General features: G+C 40.5%; 3 protein-coding genes and 2 long non-coding RNA genes across 8 annotated transcripts in view; 2 read left to right on the top strand and 3 right to left on the bottom strand.

Moving 5' to 3' along the window:
- Positions 1 to 771, top strand: part of gabbr1a (gamma-aminobutyric acid (GABA) B receptor, 1a) — a 47459-nt gene extending 46688 nt beyond the window's left edge. For 2 of the 4 annotated variants that reach the window (XM_019878591.1, XM_019878590.1), the window contains exon 24: positions 8 to 771. In XM_019878591.1, coding sequence (XP_019734150.1) covers positions 8 to 292 — 285 coding nt within the window. In that variant the 3' untranslated portion in view covers positions 293 to 771. The remainder of the gene's footprint in view (positions 1 to 7) is intronic. The other 2 variants (XM_019878589.1, XM_019878592.1) reach the window with 1 other exon arrangement.
- On the bottom strand, positions 481 to 2152 carry LOC109521031 (uncharacterized). The gene is made up of 2 exons (XR_002169271.1): positions 835 to 2152; positions 481 to 784 (listed from the first exon to the last, which is right to left on the bottom strand). It is a non-coding gene; the product is annotated as an uncharacterized LOC109521031 (long non-coding RNA).
- A 719-nt stretch (positions 2153 to 2871) lies between these two features.
- Positions 2872 to 3706, bottom strand: LOC109521033 (uncharacterized). Its single transcript, XR_002169273.1, has 2 exons — positions 3622 to 3706; positions 2872 to 3291 (listed from the first exon to the last, which is right to left on the bottom strand). It is a non-coding gene; the product is annotated as an uncharacterized LOC109521033 (long non-coding RNA).
- Positions 3667 to 19322, top strand: part of bag6 (BCL2 associated athanogene 6) — a 39054-nt gene continuing 23398 nt past the window's right edge. Inside the window, exons 1-2 of the mRNA XM_019878583.1 lie at positions 3667 to 3765; positions 4530 to 4754. The gene's annotated coding sequence lies outside the window, so the exon portion shown is untranslated. The remainder of the gene's footprint in view (positions 3766 to 4529; positions 4755 to 19322) is intronic.
- On the bottom strand, positions 6495 to 10094 carry tnfb (tumor necrosis factor b (TNF superfamily, member 2)). Its single transcript, XM_019878622.1, has 3 exons — positions 9428 to 10094; positions 9217 to 9328; positions 6495 to 8144 (listed from the first exon to the last, which is right to left on the bottom strand). Exons 1-3 carry the CDS (start codon positions 9629 to 9631, stop codon positions 7660 to 7662), a joined length of 801 nt encoding a protein of 266 aa, XP_019734181.1. The 5' UTR covers positions 9632 to 10094; the 3' UTR covers positions 6495 to 7659.

Raw genomic sequence — 19322 nt, 5'->3', positions numbered from 1 at the left:
GGCTTAGAAAGAAGAGCGCGTGTCCGCACTGCGTAACCAGCTGGCCGAAAGACAAGCTCTACGCAGTCGACGCCGCCCGTCGGCCGGCCAGAACCAGAACCACAATGCCCCGCTGCCGCCGCCCTTGTCCCAGACGGACCCCAAATCCCTGCTGCCCCCGCCGGGCTACCCGAGCGCCGACAATCACTCACTACCGCCGTCCTTCTCCAACTCGTCTAACTTGTACCCGGCAGAGAGCAAGATGAGCCGCAACCACTGTCACAACAGCCAGATTCCGCTGCTCTACAAGTAGGCCGCACCGTGGGGAAAACGCGGGACCCTGGTACGCGTTACGGGGGCGGGTGGGCACACTGGGGCATCAACACCACCTGACAGAGCCGGCCCAAGGCGCAAGCTAGCCACTAGGGGCCCTACATGAGCAATTTACAGTCGACGGATATTTCATTTGTATTTTTCCTTTCTTTCCTTTTTTTTGGGGGGGGCATTATTGGGGAGGAACAGAGTAACATAAAAAAGATTGTTTAGATCAGGTTTTATTTACAGTGTTTCTTTAACTAAAGCTTTTGCACATTTTTACCGAGCTTTAGCAGCGAATTATTTCTATTTTGTGCATCCATATTTCATGTGCATGTTTGTGTACCCCCTGTGTGTGAGTGTGTGTGTTTTTTAATTGTAGTGTGTGTTCCGGGTATGTTAATGCACATCTCATATGCTCTAAGGAAGAGTGTGTGTGTGTGTGTGTGTGTGTGTGTGTGTGTGTGTGTGTGTGTGTGTGTGTGTGTGTCTCAGGTGCAATTCTGTCCGTGTGTGTGTCTGTGTGTGCATGTACAGTACGTGTGTGCTTTTTCACCTTATTCCAGGTACCTCAGTTCAGTTCTATGTATTTGTTCAAAAATCAACAACGAATGATCAAGAATCAACATTATTGGCAGAAATCGAGGGCCCAATGAAAGCCGTTTGAGCTCAAGGTCCATGTACTAGTACACTCTCTGTTGCCAAAACAACTCAGTCCACTTGGAAAACAACTTTCTTACCACTACTGGTAGTAGTAGTACTCATCACAAAATATTCTACTAGTTGACATCTGGCACTTTTAGTATGGAAAAAAAACGTGAATAGCACGACAAGTTTGTTTTACTACTGCGCTGAATCGTCTTACTAGTGAGTACAAAGCATACTAGTGCATGGACCAAAGTCGAATCAAATGTTGCCCGATGGAGGCTTGGACCGGCTCTGCCACCTGACACTGTGATGGGATATAAGCGCTTGGTCGCCGTGGCAACAGCAAGCACATCTCCAGACTTTGCAGCACAGAAGTCCCCCATCCTGAACTTTTGGGGAGACATTACAGAACCTTTGTGTCTTTAATGTACACACACACGCACGCACACCTCTGTGGTCCCGTTGTCCTGTTTTTGTCACGTGTGCGTGTCAAGACATTTTTAGCCATAAACACCGAAGAAGGGACGAGGACGGCGTTTGACATTTTTACCCCCCGATTAAACATCAGAGACACTTTTGTCAGCTGTTACGGTAACGCCGTAATTTAAGATGAAATGTACCTGCATGCGCAAAGAACTTTCTACTTGTGTACATATAATGAACACGACAAGCACAGCTGAGATTCTTTACCTTATGTTGACATTATTCTCTTTTTGGTGAAGTAAAGCGGTCACGCAACATGACAACTTGACGCGCTGTTCACACAAGCTCGACAAGTTAGTTTTAAAAGCTCTTCCATCAAAGTTTTGTTACACTTCTTTCGAGGTTCATATTTTTTGACACAAATGTTGTCGTTTTTCTTTTTGGTAAAGTGAAGCAGTCACATGTCATGACGTTGATGTTAGTCTGCACGTACAGTTCACGTCCCCCAACGACACAATTTTGATATTCTGTCTTATTTCATTTTTACACCTTCAATTAGCTTTGTATACTTTGAGCCTCAAAGCCCAGTCTTCTTTGTTTTGTTTTAGCTAAGTGACAGAGTCAAATGACAAGCACAGTTCAGATGTCATGGAAATTCTGGATTATTTTTATCTGAATTAATTTCACAGATTTGTTTCTATATAATTGGCAAAAAACGTTTGCTTTCTTTTTAGCAAAGTGAAACGACATGATGTTGGTCTGCGCATCCTGCTCACATATTCTAACAGACAAATCTTGTTTTCTTTTTGGTAAAGTGAAGCAGTCACATGACATGACAATATTGTTAATTATGATGATATTGACCCAAACGCTTAATACGTGGTTTTGGTTTCTTCGTATTGTTTTAGTTACACATACTTAGTTTTTTTTTTTTCATAAATATATATATTTTTTCCTATTTGTTAAAACAAGGCAGTCAGATGAAGATTATTCCAAACTCTCAAAGACACTGACTTTTTTTTAAGCGCTACCTATGTCTTGTAGATTATTTCAACGGGCACTTTAACAGTTTATTTTGTTTTCGTGATCCACGTTAGCTCAGGGTGCGGGAGTGGCTCGGCAAATGAAATTAATAGGCCATATTTATATATATTTATGAAGCGTGCAGTTATATCACAGTGTATCATGGACAGTACGTCATGAATGCAAAACTACTCTGGTAAATCTTGCACATGTATGACAATGTTTGTGGAAAAGGTCATATTTGTATTCACTGTATTATCTAAGATCATACTATAAATGTTAATATATTTCCGTATATGTGTATGCAAATAAGTGAGTTTAATCAATAAAATCAGTTTTTCTTTAATTTCTTTTAGTGGACAGCAAATTTTGTCAAATTATAAATGAAATGACCTCATGGGTGCTTAACTTTATACTTATTCTTAGACTATGATTTTATTGATAGATAGAGTACATTAAAATAATAAGAAACTCAAACTGTTCTTAATACTTTTGGACATAAAGGTAACTCACCGGACGTGTCCACAAGATGCCACTACATTAGGTTGACGTGCTTCATTGAAGTTGAAACTTCAAGTCCCACAATGCATTGGTGTTATGACGTGACGCACTTGCGCCCCGTTTTATTTTTTTAAACCCCGTTTCATCTGTTGGCGGCAGGGTTGCCAATTTGGTGACGTTCTCGCTCTATTTAGCCAGTTTGCTGACCCCTCTAGCGACTCCTTTTCAAAACAGCGCCTAGCGACAAATCAAGCGACTTCTTTTTGGTGTTAATGGACACTTTGATGTGAAAGGACTTCTCGTTCTAATTGTTCTCGACATGCAGCGGGTACTTCCGTCAACATCTCCACCGTCCCAGAGCACTCACAGGCGGCCCAGTCCTCTCGCAGCACTAAAAGCGGTCTGAAAAACAAATGTAACCTTTTTCTCAACTGCCATTAAAATGGGTTCTATTGTCTCTTTTTGGATAGATCGTAAATGTAGATTGTATACAAAAAAACAATAAGGTTAAAACGTTCATGTTTCATTGTGACCAAACCAAACTTAAGAAAAAAAAAATTAGAAGGAACTAGAAAAAAAGGGTAAAAGCCCATTGGTTCATTTTTGCCGGTCCCAATCCCAGATAAAGGAGGAGGGTTGGAATTGTGATAATAAAAGAAACAAGAATCAACAGAAGAAAATTAATTTCTAATTGTAGAAATTGTAACACGAGGGTTAAGGTGTTTTTTTTACTTCACCTTTTGTCCCTCCCACGACGTTATTCCATTCCTTCAGCGTCCATTTCAGCGTGCACATGGTCAATTATGCAAATTGGCTAATGACATCATTTAGCGACAGCTACTTTCCTTTCTGAGGCGTTGGCAACACTGGTTGGAGGTAAGTTTGCACATTTACCTGTTACCAGCACACGTTAATGCCTGTGTTCCTCGTTTGCGTTTGAGGCGTTGGCAACACTGGTTGGAGGTAAGTTTGCAGTTACCTGTTACCAGCACACGATAATGCCTGTGTTGCTCGTTTGCGTTCGAGTCTCTTGAGTTTTATTATGGATAGCAGTAGCACAAAGTTCAAAACACTTATCATTGAGTTTTATTATGGATAGCAGTAGCACAAAGTTCTGAGTCAAAACACTTGTCAAGTGTTTAAATGTTCCCTAAATTGCGCCACTACTTCCGGCTAGCTCTGCAATGACGGCTAGCTTGGTAGTTCCTGGAGTAGGGCAGCTTGTGAGAGTTGAAAGATGCATCGCTAAGCCTTCTCCTGTTGCAGAAATAATATTAAGAAACATAGAAAGTAAAATATATATTGCGCCACTACTTCCGGCTAGCTCTGCAATGACGCCTAGCTTGGTAGTTCCTGTGGTAGGGCAGCTTGTGAGAGTTGAAAGATGCATGGCTAAGCCTTCTCTTGTTGCAAAAATAAGAAAAATAGAAAAGAAAATATAATGGTCATAAACTGAATCGGTGCTTGATCAAATGATCACACTAGTGTCTCAGAATTTCTTTTACATCCGACGTCAGCGTGTTTAAACATATTCTAATGTTTCCACTATAAAACGGTGGTTTGATAGTTCCGGAATAACAGATCACCAAAGTAGAGTAACTGTCTTTTATTAAAGCATTGTTCTGTTGTTCACTTTCTAGATTGGTGTACGCAAACAAGTTTGTTACGGCAAGAATGCCATCACCACTTCGATTGCCAATTACCGGCACATCAAATGGATACCTGCAGGATTGGGTTGCAGTTTTCATGCATTGATAAACCCGCCCCGCCTCATGACCTCCTTGGCAGAGACTACCAGAATGAAACCACAAGGAAGAAGAAGGAAGGCAGAGGTGGAAGGAAAAATGTTGTTGCAAGAACAATGAGTGAGTCGCACACTTTGATGATTGATTTAACTTTTTATAGATACTTTAGAAATGTTTCTAAAAAGTAGACATCCCAATACATGATTGACTATCACTGACTTGAAAACAATGACAAAAACGTGTATTTTGGGACTGCATTGCCAGATATTCCCCCTTAAAAAAAATTAATCGAGTGAAGCTGGTTGTTGACAAGTAGATGTTTTTAATAGCCTGCTCAATAAAACCAGAAACTGACATGGTTTTGTTTTTTTTTTGTTTGTTTTTTTTGTGCTGTCTTGTTGGTCCCACCAGCAAGACCAGCAGCAAAAGAAAAGTAGTGGTTTTGAACACTCGAAACTTGGCTCAGTGTAAACCCTGCTGGTCTAAGCTGGTTTTTTTTTCTAGCAGTGTAGACGTCCAGAGAAAATCTCCCGACATAGTAGGCACTTCTAAATGCGCAGAATGGCAACCACGCTTCCATCCTCTTGTGTTTAGAAAACATTTTCTGTGTGTGTGTGTGTGTGTGTGTGTGCATACAGAGATGGCTGGATAGAGTCTACATGCAATGATTTTCACACATTTCACACATTTAGGATATTGTGTGACTAACTGGTCTGTGAAGTGTGTTTTCCCTCCTTTGGAGGCACTGCAGAAGAGAGCCTTTTAATTCCTTGATAGAAAGCCACAATCCTATCAGGACTGCAGCATAATGCAGAAATCAAGGAGTTTTTGTAACGTAACCCTTTCAGGGACAGCGGTTACTACAGTGGACAGTTTCTCATGTTATCAGGTTACAGGGTGCTTGAAAGGGTTAAAAATACTTGCATGATTTACAAAATCTTAAATGACTAAGGTCGTCTCACGCTAAAGGAATCTATCAAAAAAAAACAGTCTGTGGTCCTTTGAGCATGACCACCAGAGCCACAGATAAAGATGACTGCCTTATTCCATTTAGGCGCACCGCTTTTTGGTCAAATGGTCTTCAGTCATCAGTGGCAAATTCTAGAACAATTTACCAACACAAAGCAGGGGATGCCCAACATTGAGCATTTTTTTTTTTGGTAACTGGTGAACAAATAAATAAATCGAATCACCCCTGGACTGGTTGCCAGCCAATCGTAGGACACATGCACGACAGACAAACAACCATTGGCAATCACATTCACACGAAGGACAATTTTGTTTCCAATGAAGCTAACATGCGTGTTTTGGGGCATGTAGGAGAAAACCCAAAGGGAGAACATGCAACCATGCTGCCAATGACCCCTTGTGTAAGCACGTTTTTTTTTTCTTTTGTTTTCCTGTATTTACCGTAGTGTTAATGTGAAAACTACGCATAATGTTATCATGGCTTACAATAATATCGCATGTACTTTTTAGAAAATAAAACCTCTGCTTCATTTTTGATGAGCACTTAAGTCAAAGTATTTTATTTATTTTTATTTATTTTTATTTATTTTTGCGGGGGTTGGGTGGACTTGGTGTAGAAAGTCTGAATAACCGCTGGTCTATGACACAAAGCTGACTACAGAGGTGGTATGTGTGGTAGGTGCGCGGTTTGGTGAATATGGGGTGGGAAACCCCACTGTGGGCTGAGGCTTCTCTGGGCCTTCATCTGACACTGCAATCCTAAAGACAGAGGAAATTCCCAATTTTGGCCAGACAAAGGGACTGTTTGCTTCCCGTGCAGGGATTTGGAGCTCATGTGTGTTTGTGTGGGGGCCTGGCCGGCTGGAGCAGTTTGACAACTTCCCCTCGAGGGAGTGATTGAGTGCATTTTTTATTTGTACCAGACAAGACATACAGGTTCACATTGCAAACGTGACTTTGCATAAATAACACCATGCTCCCAGGCGGCTTAAATAGACAATAAATAGAAATAAATAGAGGAAATGAAGTTAAAAAAAAAACAAAAACTGTTACAGTTCATATAAGAGTGTGTGCTCGAGGTCATCTCCATTGAGATAGAAGCAGTTCTAAATCACCATTGTACGATGAATAAAGTCGGAGGCTATGTTTGGAATCATTCACTCATTTCTTGCTCCCTAATTAGTATTTGGGATTTTTAGATAGTGGACCCTATATACTTCCTCGAAAAATCCTTACAAAGTGAGTATGAACAGGGAATGACTGAATGATTCTGATCGCAGTGACTCAACGTAGAGATTTCTATGTAGCGGACTATGTAGTTGACTTGAGGGCTGAAACCATGAATCAAATACTCTCTAATTATCATCATCGTCATATATAAAATGTGGTGGACTCTGCACTCGACATCAGGCCTGAGACGATTAATCGAATACTCCCTAATCACTATTTAGCGATTTTTATGTAGTGGACTCTAGGGCGGAAACAATGAATGGAATGGTTCCTAATCACTACCTAGGCATGGTTACATAGCAGACTATGTTGGTGGCTCTCGGGCTGAAACAATTATTTGAATACATCCTGATACAATGGACTATGTCGTTGACTCTAGGGATGAGCCGATTAATCGAATACTCCCAAATCACTATTTTAGAGAATTTCATATCGTGGACTATGAAGTTGACTCTAGGGAAGAGATGATCAATTGAACACTCCTGAACACTACCTAAGGATTTTTATGTAGCCGATTATGTAGTTAATTCTAGGGCGGAAACGATTAATCGAATGCTCCCTAATCACTATTTAGGGCTTTTTAAATAGTGGACTAACTATGAAGTTGACCCAAACGGAAAATCACTTTTCTGTATGGGCGCAATGCATCATGGGGGGATATTTCACAGTGACCATCGGTTGTTCGCTACTTTCCAAGATGCATTGTGGGATACGTTGAGGGCACGATCGACGAAAATACGGAAAATTCACGATATCAAAGTGTACGGTAACGTGGCTAGGGAGTGATTTCAAACACGGCTTTAGACCGGCTAGTCTCGCAGCGCCATCAGAGAGCAAAGACGCCGAAGAAGGTCTTGCCGCCGTCCGTTTCCAGCTCGGACAGCTGGTTGGTCTCGGTCCACAGCCGGTCATCCTTGTTGAGCTGGAAGACGGCCCCCAGATACAAGGCGTTGTACCAGCCCTGCTTTGTGCGCTGCTCGTCCTCGGCCGAACTGCTGTGCTGGCACGCCGAGCGCACGGCGCTCATCAGCGAGGCCTTGCGGCCCACCGAGTCGGAGTAGCGCCACACGCGGTGGCTGAGGGGCGCCAGGCGCTTCCCCGAAGACGCCGCCCCGGGCTCCAGGTCCTCCTCGCCGCTGTTGTCGCTGCAAGACACGCGGAAGGATGCCTGGCTGTAGACGAAGTAGAGGCCGGTCTGCGGCACCACGATCTGGTTGTTCAGCAGGGTCAGGCCGCCCTGCGCGAAAGCCTGACCCTGGCCGTTACGCCATTGCAGCTGCTCCTTTTCACTGTCTCCTTCCTCGTGAATACCTGAAAATGCCAGACAGATAAACGCATGTTAAAGCATCACTGGTCACCTGGTTGCATACACATGCACAATCAACAGGATATCTTTTTTTTTTTTTTAACATTTTTGTTCATTCGATTCATTCGAAATGACCCATACATTTGCAATAGTTAAAAAAAAAACTCAATGTTTTTATTGTATATCCATGCACTTTTCTTTTCCACCTCACAATCTATTTTTCAAAACTAAAAAAATTAAAATATATATAGTAAATTAACTCTTGCAGTGGTTACTACAGTGGACAGCTCTTCAAATGGTGTTTTCTTCCATTAATTAATCTAAATGTCACAGTTGTGCATCCACGACTACGATGGCCCCTTATGTGTTGCCATCCACCGCCATTATTTTTTTCATGCCGAAAGACGAATAAAAACACTTGAGGGAAAAAAAAATCCTGATGTAGGTTCGCATTATTTGTGCATGAAAGTGTTAACTGAACTCAACTGTAGTTATAGAGCACTTTCAAACAGCCATCGCTGCTAGAAGGCACCAAACAGTAAAACTAAGATCAAATCTGAGTGATGCTGAGTCAAATTAACAATAGCACTTGCACAGTTTTTCAGTGATTTTTCTGAAATGATTTTTGTCGTTGATTGCGAAGAACCCGTACGTCATGGTTTTTTTCCCCATTTATTTCTCTGAATTCCTTTTTAATATTCTTAAAAATTAGAATGCATTCAAGTACGACTAGAGCATAAAGACACTTAAAAGATTTAAAAAAATCCAAACTGTTAAATAATAAAGGTTCTAGCAGAAATGTATGTTACATATTGTATGCATAGAGGAACCATGGTTTTTTTTTGGGGTGCTCTGTTGTACCCCAAAGCAATTGCCCTCTGCATACAAGCCAAACAATCAGTGGGCTACTATGTCGAGCCACACTCGATGAACCCGTATCAATGTAATCCGTTAACGCTCTCTGGAATTTGAATCCTTGCAAGTTTCCGAAAGAACTCCAAATTTGCAAAATTGTCGCAAATTTGCCAGACGACATCGGGTACACCCGCACGTTCCAACTTTGTCTCGACGTCTCACCTTCAAGATGAATGGCCGCCTTGGCTTTGCTGCTGATCCTCTTCAGTGTGTTGTGAGGGTCTGAGTTGTCATCGTCGGCCACCAGCGCCTGCGTTGGGCCTGCCGAAGGTGTCTAGACGGGAGCGGGAAGCATTAGAAGAGATTTTTCTTTTTCCTTTTTTTTTTTTTTTTTGTCTATTCTTCTTTTTGCATTTGAGAGGCCTCTTCATACCGTGCTCTCTGCTCGTCCGTGCCAGTACCATGCGAAGAGCAGCACCAAGCCTAAGCACAAAGCAGCCACCAGGAGGCCTGCAGACACCTTCCACATCCAGGCCGTGTACGAGCGCTTCTCCACTACCACCACCGTCTTCTTCTCTTCCTCCTTCAGGCCCACTGCCGCCTCCAGGTCGGCCGGCGTTGGCGTGTATGCCACCATTGCTTCTTTTGAGTTGATTTGGTTTGAGCCCCAGTTCTGTTGCTGCTGCTGCTGGTTTGAGTGAAGTGTCTGTCAGAGAGCCTGTTCTTTTATTGTCAGTGCAGGACGGGAAACTCCCATGATGTCACAACTGAAAACTGAGAGGCAACCTTCTTTTGACCGCGGTACAAAACGCATTGCCATCCAGAAAAAAAAAACTAAACCTCAAACCCTGCATCTGCACATGTCAACCACAGCTGGGAATTTTATTTGGTGGCATTTTTTTTCAGGATAAGCCAAGCAATCCACCTGAGCCCACCAAGAATGAGCTGAAAAAAAAAAGACCATTTGCACCAAAAACAAATTTTTAAAAACCACATTCCCATAAGAAATAATTCAAGTCAAAATTAGCTGTGGCCATTAACCCTCTCATGCACGTTGTAACCTGAGAACATGATAAGCCGTCCACTGGAGTAACCGTTGTCCCTGAAAGAGTTTAAAAAAAACTTGAACTACCGTAATTTCCGGACTATAAGCCGCGACTTTTGTCACACGCTTTCAACTCTGCGGCTTATATAAAGACTTTTCTAACGGCCACCTGTGTACCGTCTTTCTTTGTAAATATCTCATGTTACAATATGGGCACCTGCGGCTTACACACAGGTGCGGCTTATGTGTGTACAAAATATTTTTTCCCTTTAAAAATGTAGTGGTGCGGCTTATAATCAGGTGCGGTCTATAGTCCAGAAATTACGGTAATTCTTTTCCAGCGGTTTTCCATCTTGCCAGCCGTTTTTAGAGCATTTTGAGCGACCCGCAGAATAATGTCTTCCATAACAATAGAAGCACAAAACCTACCAAAACGCACGGACTCTCTTTTGTGTCCAGAAAAAAAGACTTTCTACCTTTTTTCCTTTCTTTACTAATCAGCAATAGAACCTGTGTTCCTTTCACCCAAAACATTAGTTTCTGACCAAAAAGTGGCAGGCAGAAAAATGGCTTTGAGGATAACCTTTTTTTTGTTGTTGTTTGTGTTTGTGATACCTCGAATGTTAAAAAGACAAACACAAGACTGAAAAGGGGATCAAAATTATGTTTTAATCATGTGTATGTCATGCAAATGTTTCGATCATTTTGGCGTTAATGTCATTTAATTAAAATGGCAAATCAACAAAACAGTCAGTCAAAATCTTAAGAAGCAAGCCGGGCCGTAAATCAAACAATTTGGGAAGTTTTGTCACATTTTGAATTGTTGACTGAACAGCAAAACAAAAGGTGTTCCAAAGGCCAACTGTCATCAACAAACCTTTTTTCTTAATCGACAATTCAAGTCACATTTTAACGTTCTGTATTTTAGATATGTATTGATGTGCAACTGTATGTTTTGACAAAAATCTGGTAATTGCCGAGGGTTTTTTTGTTTGTATTTTTTTTTTTTTGGTCCTAGGAGTTAACATTCCGTTTATGATCGCTGACTGGGAATTTTCACAACTATTACCGGTATTTTTCGCATTCCTTTCAAGCGGCGAGTTTTTTATGTTATTTCCTTATCTGATGTCAAGGAGGAGGATGAAAGCAAGAATTTAATGGGCCCTTGTGCTCCTTCAACCCTTGCTGTATGATGGCGTTGACTTCCTATAGTTTTGTGTTTCATCAAATGCCGCAATTTTCCTTAAATGTTTTGATTAATTTCGTTTGTATGTTTCTGCTCCGTGAGTGTTCACCAAACTTGTTCGAAGGTGTCGACTTACCGTAAGATTGATGCTCATTTTCCTGAGCACTTGGATTATTTTAGGCTCTCGAAGAGTGATTGATGCCGAAAAGCGGGAACTGCAATATTGTTTTTGGCTTCGGTTTGGTTTTGAAAAAGTCTCGCAAAAAAGTCAGTCCTCGTGAATCGAATCCTATCACGACACAAACTGTCAGCGGAAGTGTGAAGATAGGACGAAGTCAAAACCGCACAAAGTAATGAAAAAACGTATTGTTCTTGTGTCTTTCAAAATGTGAAGCACGGGTAACAAAAACAAACCAAAAAAAAAAAAAAAAAGCTACGTTATTTTAAGAGGTTTCAAAACAAGCTGACAAATGTGTGTCCCTAAAACTCAGAAACAGTTAATTCCTCCGCACTTTATTTGTTTAAATGGTCGGAATGCTAGCATATTACTTTCAAGCGCTTTATCGTTGTCGAATGACTTTTGATTCTTTGATTTATTGCATGACTTCAAAGCTGGTTATTTGATCCAATTTTTTTTTCCCCTCAATGGCTTTTGTCCACGTTAATTTGTTTCATTTCACTGTTTGCACGTGACTTTGGAGTCGCACGTTCCAAAATGCTACCGCTCGCCTCTCTGCTTTTGAATGCATTTTATTGTTTTCTTTATAAAGTATGTGATTCATAAATAAATGGGGAAAGATGAGAGATAATTGTCGTTCATTTCATGTAGGGCATGATTCCCAATTGGGAGTTTTTGTCAAGTCTGATCTTTTTATGTTGCCGGTCACGTTACAAAGACGAATGCATCTTCGTATGTGAGCGGAATAAATCGAGGTGACCCCGCACACAAAACGTGACATCACGGGGTAAATGTGGCCCACGTGTCGGGAATCTCTTCTCATTTTTCGATTTGTGACTTCCTTGTCCTCGTTCTTCTGTCGACATCATAGGTGTCAAACTCAAGGCCCGGGGGCCAGATCTGGCCCATCACATCATTTTATGTGGCCCGCGAAAGCAGCTCAAACGTGTCAACTTCCATGATCCTTTCTGAGATGTCCACCAAAATTTTTAATTCTCATATGTACTAAATAAGAGATAAATTCCAAGCATTTTCTTGTCACCAAACCCCTTATCACAGTAACTTAAACAATAGTTGAATCTACAGTTATTCTTGACTTCTTTATATGGTTTCAGTCATAATGGCCCTCCAAGTGAAACAGTAACTAAAATGTGGCCGGCACCATAAATGAGTTTGACACTCCCGGTCTACATGTTAGCGGCGACCACCAGAAATTCCATCAGGGAGATTTACAGAGGAGTGGAGCGGCAGAACGTAGACGGATCGGTCCTTGATGACATCATTACATGCTGACGTCTGCTCGAAATAAAGGCATGTCATTGGCAAGAGTGGAGTAAAATTGGACTTGGATGTTTACATTGCATGGAAAAAAAAATCATCATCGACCTCAGTGTGAATGTCGCCAAAGAAATACTTTAAAAGGTGTCGTTTAATAAGCACTTAATGACCATGTTGGGAGGAGTCAAGCTAAAAATAAATGTTTCTTCGATGCCGTCTATATTATGAATTTACGTCTTGCCCGGGTGTGTCCGAAAAGTATCCTTCGCGGTTCACTGTATTAAAATCACGTCAAATGATTTGGCTTGAAATTAATCACGCGAAAGAAAAATTAAGAAGCGGAAAATGTTGACTTTCTGTACACTTGACGCTTGCCAGCACAACCGGGGGCGACCGATGCCGCTCCAATTTTACTCGCAGTGTGGAAACTGCAACAATGAACTGAGTCAAACAGGTTTCCACGCTTCCTGTTACTCAACACCATTTTCTCGGCGTGTCGGATTATGTGAATGCCTAACCAGTCCAGGCAGCTCATTCTCGAAACACCTGTCTTACATTCATAGGTATTTGTTTATCTATTGTGCGTGGGCATATGTGTACATATGCGGTGACTGATCGCTCAACCTGGAATATTTGCTCAATAATTTCCCCCGCAGCTTGTGGTACTTGTGTAACAACAAACTACCCCAGGGAGACAAAGATGGCTTTTCATGAACATGAACAGCATCCAGGTGGATCCTGGCAAACTTTTTTTTTTTTTTTTTAGCGCCCTCACCAGATTCTTGGCACGCCCACAGCGATCCTTGGCACGCATGCGCACATAACCAGCTATCAGTTGTTGTGTAATTTGTAATGTACGAGGTTGTATGCATTGGCGCCCCGTTAGCGGTGCCGTCAACAAGTATTTTCTGGGGAGGTAAATATTTGACGGCAAAGCAAGTAGCCTTAATGGAGTTACAAAGTTACCTTTTATTCAATGTTCGTAAAATTCCTGTGTGTGTGTTTTTTTTTTTTTTTTTAAGTCTCCGCCAACTAATATCCGGAGAGTGCAGGCACTCTCCACTGACTGTTTTGTGAATTTAGCTCACAAATGACCCCTGCTTAAAGGTGAATTCAAGTAAAAAAAAAAAAAATGCCAATAATGATGTAAAAAAAATGTTTCAACAATATGCTCTATGCGCCCAAACTAAGCTAAACATGGCAGTCTGATTAATATTGCGTTTGTGGAAGATGAATTCAGAAGAAAAAATCCAATTGTTTTCATCCATCTCACGGGGCGGCCATTTTGTTACTTGCTGTCGCCTGAAAATGACATCACAGTGCCAAACAGCTCAGGTACTGAATGACCAGTCACTGCTCACCTGTTTTCTAGGTTCAGGTCATGTGACATTAACAAACTGAGCAATAGAGTTAACATTAAACCCCACGCATCAAAATATTAATATCACTGACAGAGAACATTCATTCGCACAGTAGAGGCAAGCTGGAAAAAAGTCAGAACCAAAATACACTTTTGTCATCAGTCCTTTGCAACGGAAGAGATATTCATTCGCGGAATCATCAGGGAAGCAAACAAATGATTCCTAGGAATCAAATTATTGGGAACCGGTTCTGAAAAAGAACCGGTTTTTGTATCTCATCCCTAGTTGTGGAGTTGTAGCATTTATGCGTATTACTGGAATCATCGAACCACTTTTTTGGGGCCAGTTATGAGTTTGCACCTGAACTCAAAATGTATGGTTCCTGTTTTAGGTAGTTCAGGCAAGGGATAGATTTGGTTTGAGGTTAAGGGTTGAGTGAATTGGATTAGGTAATGAAATTAATTTAGTTAGGGGTTAAATTTAGGTGTAGTATTTGCTGCACAAGATAGGTTCGGGATTAGGGAAAGAAACTTTGTTGGTCGGGCTAAAGATGAGGCATCAATTTAAGGGTTACGGTGAGAGTCAGTGTTTGGGTTAGTCTTGTACACATCAGGGGTTAGGGCTGGATTTGAGAAATAACAGATTGAGCAGCATCCAGGTAATCCCCGATTTATTATGGAATATTATTGTATCCGCAGCCCGGTGGGCCAGTGGTTAGCGCGTCGACCTCACAGTGCAGAGGTGCAGGGTTCGATTCCGGCTGCGGCCTCCCTGTGTGGAGTTTGCAGGTTCTCCCCGTGCCTGCCTGGGTTTTCTCTGGGCGCTCCGGTTTCTTACCACATTCCAAAAACATGCGTGGCAGGCTAATGGAACACTCTAAATTGTCCCTAGCGGTGACTGTCAGTGTGAAAGGGTTCATCTCCGTGTGCCCTGCGATTGGCTGGCAAACCGGTTCAGGTTGTCCATCGCCTGCTGTCCGGAGACAGCTGGGATGGGCTCCGGCATGTCAGGATAAAGCGTATTAAAAAATGGATGGATGGATAATATTGTATCCCACTTGTTTTGATTGACATTTATGTTCAAAAACGTCAAGAAATAATTTTTGGCCCCCGCTTCGATTGAATTTGACACCCCAGAGTTCGAAAAAGAAACAAATATGTTTAGGCTTGGAGTTTAAATTTAGCATTATGGTTTAGCATTACTTGTGATTCGAACCGCCTATCCTCAAGAGGGTCGCGGGCATGCTGGAGCCTTTCCCAGCCGTCTTCGGGCAGTAGGTACACCTTGAAGTGGTCGCCAGCCAATCGCGGGGAACACAGAGACAAACACGCATTCACACTCACAGTCACACCTAGGGACAATTTGGAGTGCCCAATCAACCTCGCATGCATTTTGGAGGATTGGCATTGTGGGAAGAAACCGGAGTACCCTGAGAAAACACACCCAGGCTCGGGGAGAACATGTAAACTCCACACAGGAAGGCCGGATTCGAATTCTTGATCTCTGTACTGTGAGGTCGATGTGCTAACCAGTCGACACCATGCCGCCGAGTCTAGCTATTGTTTTTCATTTCACCTTGCAATGCAAATTGTTGGCATTCATAATCAGGATAACAATAGATTTACATAACTACATTGAAAACGACCTAAGTATGCTTGCCCTTGTGGTTACTTTGTGGGTTGGTTAATTTGGTCTGTTAACAATTTCCTGTACCATCTTCAGTGACAAACGCTTTTAAATGAGTGACACATGTAATGATGTCTGGGAGAAGCACCTCATGCACAATTCAGCGGTAAGAATGCAATTTAAAATGTTCTCACTTAAGATAGTGTAAGTATCTCTGAGTGCTACTCAAAGATTTCTCTGCATCGTGTTGTAAGAACCACCAACAATGAAATGAAAACCTAACATCTGCCAGTCACAATTCACGATAGGGATAGAATAATACATACAGTAGGATGGATCCTGAATAATTAACGAACAAGTATCGAGTGTTGTCTAGAAAATGCTTGGAAAATAACATTGACAGCGTTTCATGTTACTTTTCTTTCAACACAATCTTCATGCGCCAACAAAATTGCATCAAAATGTGTTTTATTTGTGAAATCTAATAATTGACAATGTATTCCTTTTACATCTCGGGGTTGATACCGGAAGGCTTGTAAAAATGCGTGACGTCATCACGCCTCCTCTTCAGCCCGTGGGCCGATAGGAAGTAAACCAGGAATCTGTGACGGGCCTGTGAGGAAGGCGATGACAACAATGCTTTGTTATGACAAGAACACAGGGAAAGTTTAGCAGCTTGTCAATCAGTTCAGGGGTCATGGGAATTTTTTTTTCCGTGTCACTGACTTGGGAATGAACATGTGACATCACAGTTGAGGAAGTGTCGTAAAATGTGAATTTAGCGAACACCCCCTTGATCGATAAGTTGCACAGCCATCTTAACATTGTTGTTTTTTTTTTCTTTGAGTATATAGTTGAAACTTAAATGTATTCAAACACAAAACAATCACCTAAAAATTTGCGACATATATATAACGGGGAGTGAAAACAATGAACCGCAATATTGTGGGGGGGTTCACTATAACTGCAAAAAATAAATATAAATTATTGTCCAAAGTTCCAGAACATTAATTGTGAATAGAATGTAGAACAAATATATATAATATAATTTATATACAGTAAGTATTCCCACCTATGGACTTCTGTCAAACTCACCCAGAATAAAAACCTATGCATTAAAATTTCGACTACGATATGACGTTAATGATCGATTCATAACAACAGAAGTTCCGGAACACGGAAGCCATATGGAAGCCCGCAGAAGCGCAAACTCAAGCAAGTCCGGCTCGATACAACGGTATAAGTGTTGCCGCCACTATTTTTACTCTCATTGGAGCCAAAACGGCGACATGTAAGTGACTCTATTGGTGTGAGTTTTGCTGGAATCGCGAACGATTTTCTATTTCATTCATTTACATGTACATCTTGTAGATCGTGGTATCCAAACGAAGAGGAGCGGTAATGACCATGGAGGAGAGAGTGGAATTGAAGTGTCATTGAAGGACATTGAAGTGTCCGGTGGCTGGCTTCAAAAGTTGGTTGCATGACATCAGCTGAGCAACGTTGTCTTGTGTGGTGATCGAGGGGAGGTCAAGTTAGAGTCAGTGAGTGAGTGGAAAGAAAAGCTACCAGGTCTGTTACGAGTCTCATTTTGTAACAAATAGTCCTAATTTTGTGACTCGTCTTGTTTTTGGACCATATATTTTTGCATTTTATTGCTTGCGTTGTTACACGTGTATTTTGTTCACATACTTGCATGTTCATAAAGGACATGTACCATCGTCGTTTTCCACATAATGAAATTCTGTTATAAGGAAAGATTGCACAACGCAAATATGATTCCTTACTAGGGAATACTTACCTGTAAATGATTAGCCTGTCACAGTGCAGAGGTGGAGGGTTCGATTCCGGGCTATGGCCTTCCCTTTGCATGTTCTCCCCGTGCCTGTATGGGTTTTCTCTGGGTACTCTGGTTTCCTCCCACATTCCCCCCCAAAAAAGATGCATGGTATGTTAATGGAAGACCATTGCAACAAATATTTTTAAAAATAATTAATTGTCAAAAATGTGTATTTGTTGTGAAAAATATTGTAATTGATTTCATATTGTGATATGTATTAATGGTGCAATCTGTTATTTGTACAATCTACTTTTGTAAAAATATTTGAATTATTTCTTTTAAAATGGATGACTTTAAATGATATTTTTCAATTATTTAATTTTGAAAAGAAAAGTAAATGCAAAACAAAATAACTATAAAATTGTGTTTTTTCGTAAAAACATACATGTACTACTGTAAAATGTTGCAGTGATATATTAAGTGTAAAATATATTCATTGTATATTGTACACAATAGACTGTATAGACGGTATATGTAATGATTGGTTTTTCCTTTCATGATAACTTGAGTTGATTATTGAATGTTATTATGATGTACTTAATTGCAAAGCTGATAAGTGGCAGGGAGCTTAGCCAGCTGTTGAAAAACTTCTGGAAGGACCAGTTCTGGGCTTGCCAAATGGGAAGGCAATTTTCCGTGACGTGTCAGCCTTAAGAAAGAGGCAATTTGATGGAGCTTGCAAGATGATGCAACAAGTTCACGCTTGAAGGGAAAAAAAGGTGTGCTTTGTCTCAGGAGAAATCATGCAAAGGGGAGAAAAAGTTAAAATTGTTGAGATTAGTCATTTGCTTTTTTTTTTTTTAAATACAGTGCAATAAAATCAATTCAAATTTGGGATCATTTTTGTAGGAATAAATCTGAGATTTTATTTATTATCAGCATATACTGTAATGAATTCATACACTGTAGTTTTTACTTGAAAATTAAGCAAATTTCATTGTTTACTATTTTTTTTAAAATCACCTTATAATATTTAAGGTACAATACATCAATAAAGCCTGGCAGTTTAATTCATAAACATATTTAAGGTATTAATTACGATTTTATTAATGTCATCATATTTTACAAATAAATGAATTTCCATGTATTTTTTTGTCTAATGAAGATGTGTATTTTTGGGGGGGTGGTGAATTTCAAGTAAATTCTATGGATAAATGCAACGTTCTCTTATCAGAGTTTTAACATTTAAAAATGGTGTTAACATATGGATCCAGATTTACAGATAACCTTTTAAAATATCAACATGTAATCAAGATTTTGCATTTCCATTGTTTGCTTTTTAAATATCAGCATATGAGATTTAACGTTCAAAAAATCACTCAATGATAACCTATTAATAATGTTAAAATAAATATCTTACTACTTCGTAAATATCAGCAAAAATTAATATCTAAGATACACTAAATCCATAAGTGCATTGCAGTTTTACATAAAAATGACTTGCAATGTGACCAAAGGTGAATAAAATTCATATTTAATTTTTTTAAACAACACAATATAATTAAGCTATCGAATTCACAACATATCTTACCTGTGCGTTTTTTTTTGTTTTTGTTTTTTTTTTTACACAAAAGAGTATTAATAGCTAACATTATTGAATTACTTTATTATATACAAGGGAGAGAGAAAGCGTAAGGGCTATTTAAAGCACAAACACCAACCGCGTCAATCACTTTCGCTGAGGTCTAATAATAGAATCATTTTGGAGTTCTTCACCCGGGCGTGTATTGACGAAGGTATGCTATTGTGAACCTTCGTGTGTGTGTGTGTGTGTGTGTGTGTGTGTGTGTGTGTGTGTGTGTGTGTGTGTGTGT

Source organism: Hippocampus comes, unplaced genomic scaffold, assembly GCF_001891065.2.
Source record: "Hippocampus comes isolate QL1 unplaced genomic scaffold, H_comes_QL1_v1.1 scaffold315, whole genome shotgun sequence".
Taxonomy (NCBI): Eukaryota; Metazoa; Chordata; class Actinopteri; order Syngnathiformes; family Syngnathidae; genus Hippocampus; species Hippocampus comes.
This window is presented reverse-complemented; position numbering and strand designations above follow the sequence as displayed.

Coding starts and splice junctions, on each gene's coding strand:
- tnfb (XM_019878622.1), bottom strand. CDS start 9,631: ATGGTGGCATACACGCCAACGCCGGCCGACCTGGAGGCGGCAGTGGGC. Junction 9,329..9,427: donor ACGGACGAGCAGAGAGCACG/GTATGAAGAGGC, acceptor GCTCCCGTCTAG/ACACCTTCGGCAGGCCCAAC. Junction 8,145..9,216: donor GGCGGCCATTCATCTTGAAG/GTGAGACGTCGA, acceptor TGGCATTTTCAG/GTATTCACGAGGAAGGAGAC.